We start from the raw sequence: 6,968 nt of genomic DNA on the forward strand, positions 1-6,968 counted from the left end.
AAGACTCATACCTTCTTCCATCTTCAGAGAATACAGATCCATCTTCAAACATAATCTATTAGTCAATGACTTCGAAGCATAAATACCTTCAAGCTTATCCCACAAACTCTTCGGAGTACTCTCAGTCAACACACTGTACTTTACTTCTGGAGCTAACGCCAATCTAATAGTACTAACAGCCTTCTTCTGAATCCTATTCCAATTAGCATCAGACATTCCTTCAGGCTTACTACTCTCCAATGCCTGATCCAATCCTTGTTGTACTAACAGATCTTGAATCGTACTTTGCCATAACATAAAATTACTCTTTCCATCAAATAACGGAATCTCAAACTTAGACATAGACATACCAGACATACCTTCTTCAGACATCTTCAAACACTGCTTCACGATCTCTTGGACCCACGAACCTCGAACCTCGCTCTGATACCACTTGTTGGGAAAAACAACAATACCCACGCGCAGCAACCACACCCAAAATAACAAGCTCAAATCAATAATAAGAACACACAAATATATTTGGTTCGGCCCAACTCAAAATGGCCTACTCCAAATCTAATTCACTATCAAATAAGTCTTTACAATGGTGAGACTTTTAGAATGAGAAAAGTCTCCTAAAACTCCTTACTCAAAACTTAACCCAAAACCCAATTACACCCTTTAATAGCCTACTCACTTAGCTATTCTCTTGGTGTCTAACTCTCTGGGGTTACTAAACTAAAACCAAAACATCTTATTTATAGGGGTGAAACCCTTTATACCTTTACTAAACTCCCGATGTGGGATACAAGACAAATTCAAACTTACTTAACTTTCGATGTGGGATTCTGAGATTCAAGGCAAATCCCAACACTATGAGCAGGAGACTCAAAGGAAAAAGACATTCTTTTCTGTAACTTAAGGTCCTTGTAAAACTTGTTTATGAACTCCTCGGCCGCCTTATCCACCTGGCTATCTCCCTCGTCCTTTAACGGGAAAGGCGAGTCAGTCACTCTCAGTTGCCTCACCACCGGACTCCTTCCAAACCCTGACAAAACCATGGGAGACGCCTCCACCGCCGCCTCATTGTTCGACATCTCCAGAACCTTTTGCAGCGCCGCGACCGTCGTCACATCATCATAACGATAATTAGATGACTTGACAAAATGGTGGCGGTTGTGGTAGAAATGGTGATTATGGTGCTTACGCTTGTGAGCATAAAAAGGGTAAAAAGCTGGGCTGTTGCTGCAGCTGAACTCGTATTCTCTTGGGGAAATGAAGGAGAGATGAGCATCGTTGGATCGGCAACTCAAGGAAGATAAATGGTCGTGGACTTTGTGGTGGGACACCAGATTGCTTATTGCTTTGCTTGCATTATATTTACCTTTCTTGAGCATAAAATGGAGATCAACCATTATTTTGCTCTTTGATATCCCCGTCTTTAACATGAAGAAAACGATCCGTACAATGTTCCATAGTTTTTTTGCTACAACTGCTGGGCTTGCCTCCACTTCCATTTTTTTGTACTTTTCAGGGTGAGAGAGAGTTTTTTTTTTTTTGTATTTCCTTTATATTTAATATTTTTGGGTAATTTTTGAGAGAGAGAGATAAAGAGAAGGAGGGATCTTTGGTTTGGAGCTGGACGCAATGGGGAAGAGCTCTGGAGAGCTATATAAAGGGCTGGAAAATAATTAATTATTAATCAAGATTAATAATTTAAACAAGCAAACAAGTCCCACTCTCCACTATGGCGCGTTCTTGCTAAAACACTAAAAAGCTTTCAAAATTGCATAAACACAAAGCCCTCACGCGCTTCAAACGGGAAGGATTATGATTCCCATGCAAGGGAAACGATGGACGAAATTTTCATTTCAATTTTTTTTATATTCCTCGTTTTTTCTTTTCGTTTGATTAGGAAAGTTTCACTCGAAATTACTAGAAGAACCCTAGGGCGTGACCAAATTACTTAAGTACACCCTTTTGGTTCAAAAGATATTTAGTGTGATCAAGACGCCGAAAAAGGGCTTTGCCGTGGACGCTAAGGTGATCAGTTAATTTCATATGGTCTAGATCACAGCTCAAATGGGTTAAATCCGAACTGTCTGTACTTGTATCTTGACAGTCCGTTTTGCATATTAAAAGAGCATATTAAATAGACCATGACCCCCTACCTAACAATGTGTGACAGCATTGACAAATTATGGCTACCCAAACTTAATTTTGGTGCGAAAATTCAAAGTCTAGAAGCTAGCTTACAATTCCCTTCCAAAAAAAAAAAAAGCTAGCTTCTAATCATAGTATATATATGGTTAAGGGAACAACCATGGATTGGCAATGACATGGTTTTTGGCTACACTAGTTAAATGGGGAAAGGGGTTTTTTTCAATGGTATAGTTTTTTTTTGGAAAAATTATGTAGCAAGAAAATATGAAATGCCTTTGAAATTATTGAGATAACAATTAGCAATAGTCATTTATTTTCTAATTATTGGAAAAACTATGTGCTTGTACTTTTTTGGTCAAGAGCTATATGCTTGTACTAATTAAATATAGTACTATTGTTATAATTAGACGTAGTAACTACTTACCAATTGAATCATGCATGGGTATTGTAATAATTTATGACTTAAAGCAAATTAATGGCGTGGTGCAAGAAAAACAGAGTAGAATTAAAGATTTTGACTTGAACCGTATACGAAGTTTGTAGAGGCTTGATCGAGGATATTTGGTTATTCCTTGCAAGCTTTTTCATGGTGAGAGAGAGAGAGAGAGATGATGAGTTCCAAAATGCCAGGCTGACAAGGTTGACAGAAATGAATAGCTGCACCAACTTAGGAGGTCCAGATGAATCTATGGCCTTAGGTGCCAATATCAACCTTTTGTATACATTCATCACGCCCATTCAATTTGGTAGGAAGAGGGTGGGAATGGGATCCCCTCTCTATATTTGAACGTATGGGTGTCACGTGCAAAAGATGGGAGGGCGAACATAGAACTCCATCTTCTCTTTCAGCCAATTATGGTGAAAATGACAGTGCCAGCCAACCTGTGTGTACTAGCCAAGTGATTGATTAATATGATTGAATAAAGTACGAAAATTTTAACAACAAAAAAGGAATTATTGGTCATTTTAAATGCTCCCGAAAGCAACATTCCAGGGTAGCTACGTTGTGAAGTTAACCAGATGATTATGTTTTACTTTGTTCTTAACCAATTTTTTCATATTCTTGCTTTTAACTTGTTTGTCTTTCTCTTTAATTTAATTTATACTTTTCCTCTACGTATAATCTTTGAACTGTGAAAGCTGCTTTCAAGATGGGTCCTAAGACATATTGGAAAACTTACAAGACGACGAGGAATCCAAAGCTGAGGAGATCCCTAAGATGCCAATATTAATCAACTAGAACAATATTAGTTTGAATTACTATTCGATTATTTTATAATTTAAAATTGATCATCTTTTTTGAAAATTCTTATTTCGATGCATGAAACTTCAGCTTTTATAATTTCTCACAATCTCTCTTTTTCAATGATTAATAAAAATTGGTAATTTGAACTTCACATGTTTTAGATATATGAAAGCTCACGTTATCTTGTAAATTCATGATTTTGAATTTTTTAAAGAAGAAATGCTTATAACAAATTGCTTCTTGTTAACATTTTCTTCATCTTTTCTGTAATTCTTTTCCATGAACATACGGAAAGGATTAACCTTCCTTTGCCACCATATGATTTTTTTTTTCGATGACTTTAATCAGTTTGGCTGTCAAGAATATGATGATTACTTGAACCCATTAATTCATCCAAATTCGACTAAAACAATGGTGGCATTGAACTTGATATCTAATTAAATCAATTAATTTATACAATTCCTTTTTAAAAGACATTTAACAAAATAAATTTATGATTCAAATTTTAACATTTGAAATTATCCTTACCCTATAGCTTTTGTATATATAAAAAAATATTATATATAAAAAAATATTATTAGCACTAAAAATTTTGCCTTTCCATAATGACAAGAAATAAAATTATTAATTCTTTTGCTAGATGAGAATCTAGCTTCCTTTTTCATGTACAGATTTTCACGTGATTATGGAGCAATTAAGTTTGCCAAAAGTCTATACGATAATACCTAGAAGCTCAGACTTGCTCCATGGAAAGAGGAGTGATGGAAAAAATAAAAATTAGGGCAAGAAAAAGCATGGATCATGTGATTTAATTACATCAAACTACTAGGCCGGCATATACCGAATTCTAATTTAAGATTCAATAGAATCTTGGTCATTTTATACAAGATTCAATAATATTATGGATGAAATTTTAAATTAGAAGAAGGGAATATTTAATTAAATTTTGTTGGGAGTACAATAATTAACAATCAATTATGAATGGACGGATACTTATAGACATAGGTTAAAAATTATTTAATTATTATTTTAAGAAGGTTTTTTGTATTTAATCTATTTTTTATTAAATTAAAAATTAATTTATTAATTATACTTTTTCTTAAAATATCCTCTTAACCAGTCCATTAGGCATCCGTTAAAATTTCAAATTATTGAAGACAAAAATTAAAGAACAAAATAGATTGCTCATTGATATTGGTGGGATCCCTTTTTCTAATTAAAATTTTCGACGGAAAAAAAAAAAAAAGCAAATCCATCAGCATCAACAGAGAGCTCTTAGATGTTTACTTCTTTTAATAAATCACAGAGAGGGGGCTTACATTGGTGGGCTTGCTTTAGAACAAAGTTTACGTTTTATTAATGTATTCAAAACGATGCACTTTATGTTGAGCACGGCAGAAAGTGCTCTTGCCGGTGGGTATTATTGTGTCAAAGGATATACACGATGGGTTTCTTCCCTATAGGTTGAGTTTTTAAACTCTATAACTTTAATAAAAATTTTATGTGTATTTTCTTTTTGTTGTATTAATATTTTCATATGCTTCATGCTTTTACTTTTTATTTTTTTATTTATTTACTTTGTATTAATCAGAAAAACAAAAGCAAATAATAAAAATGCAAATTAAATGGAGCTTTAATTTTTTACTATTAACTTAAAGAGTATATGTTACAGATTGATAGAGTTTAAAATTTTCATTCATGGTAAATAAAATAATTTTCCTTTTATAAAGATAGTACATTTGAAATTAGTCCATTAGAGGACATTGATAAAACTTTAAAATAAAACCATTTATATCAAAACCAACGAGCTTATGAATGGTTAAAAATAGGAAAAAAAATAGGGTTTCATTGATTATTCTAATTATGACTTGATCATGGATGGAAAGCCGATATACAAATTAGTAAAGACGGCACAATTAATCTCATCGACCATTTTCCAGAGGACTTGAAAACGACTAAAGGGAAGCATAAGAATTAATTAAGAAGACAAGTTGATTGGAGAACTGACGTTTGGAAATTTCTTAGCTATAGCTGGAGAAATTGAAGGTTTGAGAGCAAAAGCGTGTCAAACGATCGAGGAGCCCTACAGGGATAACCACTAATCTCTATCCTCTCAACCAAACATTGATGATTTTTCATCCAACACCATTAAAAACTGTTTACATATTAATTAACATTTCAAAGATATTTGATGCCTTAAATTATTGGTGGTCCGACCCCATTTTAAAGCTGTTTTTCTCACTGTCATTTTCTTCGCTTTTATTGATTTCAAAGTTCTTTTCTTAATAAACTTCAATTATGATCATAATTGAACATCCTTCCCTTCCCTAATAAGGGGGCTTTATGTTTTTTTTTTTTTTTTCATGCCAATCCTCCAAGGTATAACTAAGGCTGAATAATTTCTAATTTCGTGGTGGATTTGTCACTTTATTAGCTTTATTAAGTGCCAAGTGGAAGAAGCACCAAGCATGTATGAGGTTGTTCGATTGCTGGATCTCTTTATTATGTGCAATTTTGGGACCCCGAGTCTCCTCTTCCTTATCTATAGCAATGCATGCCTGCATGATTAATTATTATAAAGCCTTAAAAACCTTTAGTTATTCAGATTCTGCCAATAGGTTATATATAACCTAATAAAAACAAAAGAAAATGTCTTTGGAAAAGCATGTTACCAATGATGACTTTGTTTAAACTTTTTATTATGATCTTTTGACTCATATATCTCGGCTTCTTATGGTTTTCTCTATATAATTTTGAATAGCTTATCCAAAAGTTTTATGGCGCTAGTGGCATCTACCAATCAAGCTAGGCTCCATTTGTAAAGCATAGGTTTCTTATCAGAAACTATATAGCATTAAATGTTAATTTTAAAAACTTAAACTTAAAAGAAAAGATCTAACCATTATTCTTAAGGTCAATGTGGTTTTAAATTTAATTTCAACAAGCAATTATAGTTCCTTTTCTGTTTGCTTTCCCATACATATATAAAGAGTAATGCTTACGAAAAAAATGCGCAAATCCGGGCCATGCAATACCAATAATGTTGTTGAGAAGCAGGAGTTGCCTTCCACATTACTTAAAAATTAATTTCACAATGAATAAGTGATCAAGACTTGCCAATCTCCACCCAAAAAATCACCAATAACTTGCAACAAATAAAAAATTTATAGTGGTCGGAAAGAGCAAATTTTTTTTCAATTTCAACTCGGACCCATCATTCTTTTATAAAACACATCGCTGTTTGGTTACTATCATTTTTGGCAGCTATTTATTTACAAAAACTTTGTTCGATATTATTGTTGATATATGGTGAACATGACATTCAACTTGTCCTTCCTTATACGACTCTTATGAATGATCATTAATTAACTAACGAGGACTAATTAAAAATATTAACAATGTGTCAATTCGACAAAATTAGGACAGTCGTATTTTTTTTATGTGAGTTATATGAATATTTATATGTCATGCTCATTGAATATTCACATGTCTATATTTATGTATACACATTTGAATTATGAAATTAAATTCAATCATATTTGATGAAATATCTCAAGTACACTTCAATCATGTAAAAAAA

At 33.1% G+C, this 6,968-nt stretch overlaps 1 protein-coding gene across 1 annotated transcript; it reads right to left on the reverse strand.

Moving 5' to 3' along the window:
- Positions 1 to 803: 803 nt before the first annotated feature.
- LOC111286431 (uncharacterized) lies at positions 804 to 1,496 on the reverse strand. The gene has a single exon (XM_022876379.2). It carries the CDS (start codon positions 1,494 to 1,496, stop codon positions 804 to 806), a length of 693 nt encoding a protein of 230 aa, XP_022732114.2.
- Between the last annotated feature and the right edge of the window lie 5,472 nt (positions 1,497 to 6,968).

Source organism: Durio zibethinus, chromosome 6 (genome assembly GCF_047325235.1).
Source record: "Durio zibethinus cultivar Kanyao isolate XHJ-2024 chromosome 6, ASM4732523v1, whole genome shotgun sequence".
Lineage (NCBI taxonomy): Eukaryota > Viridiplantae > Streptophyta > Magnoliopsida > Malvales > Malvaceae > Durio > Durio zibethinus.

Coding starts and splice junctions, on each gene's coding strand:
- LOC111286431 (XM_022876379.2), bottom strand. CDS start 1,496: ATGGAAGTGGAGGCAAGCCCAGCAGTTGTAGCAAAAAAACTATGGAAC.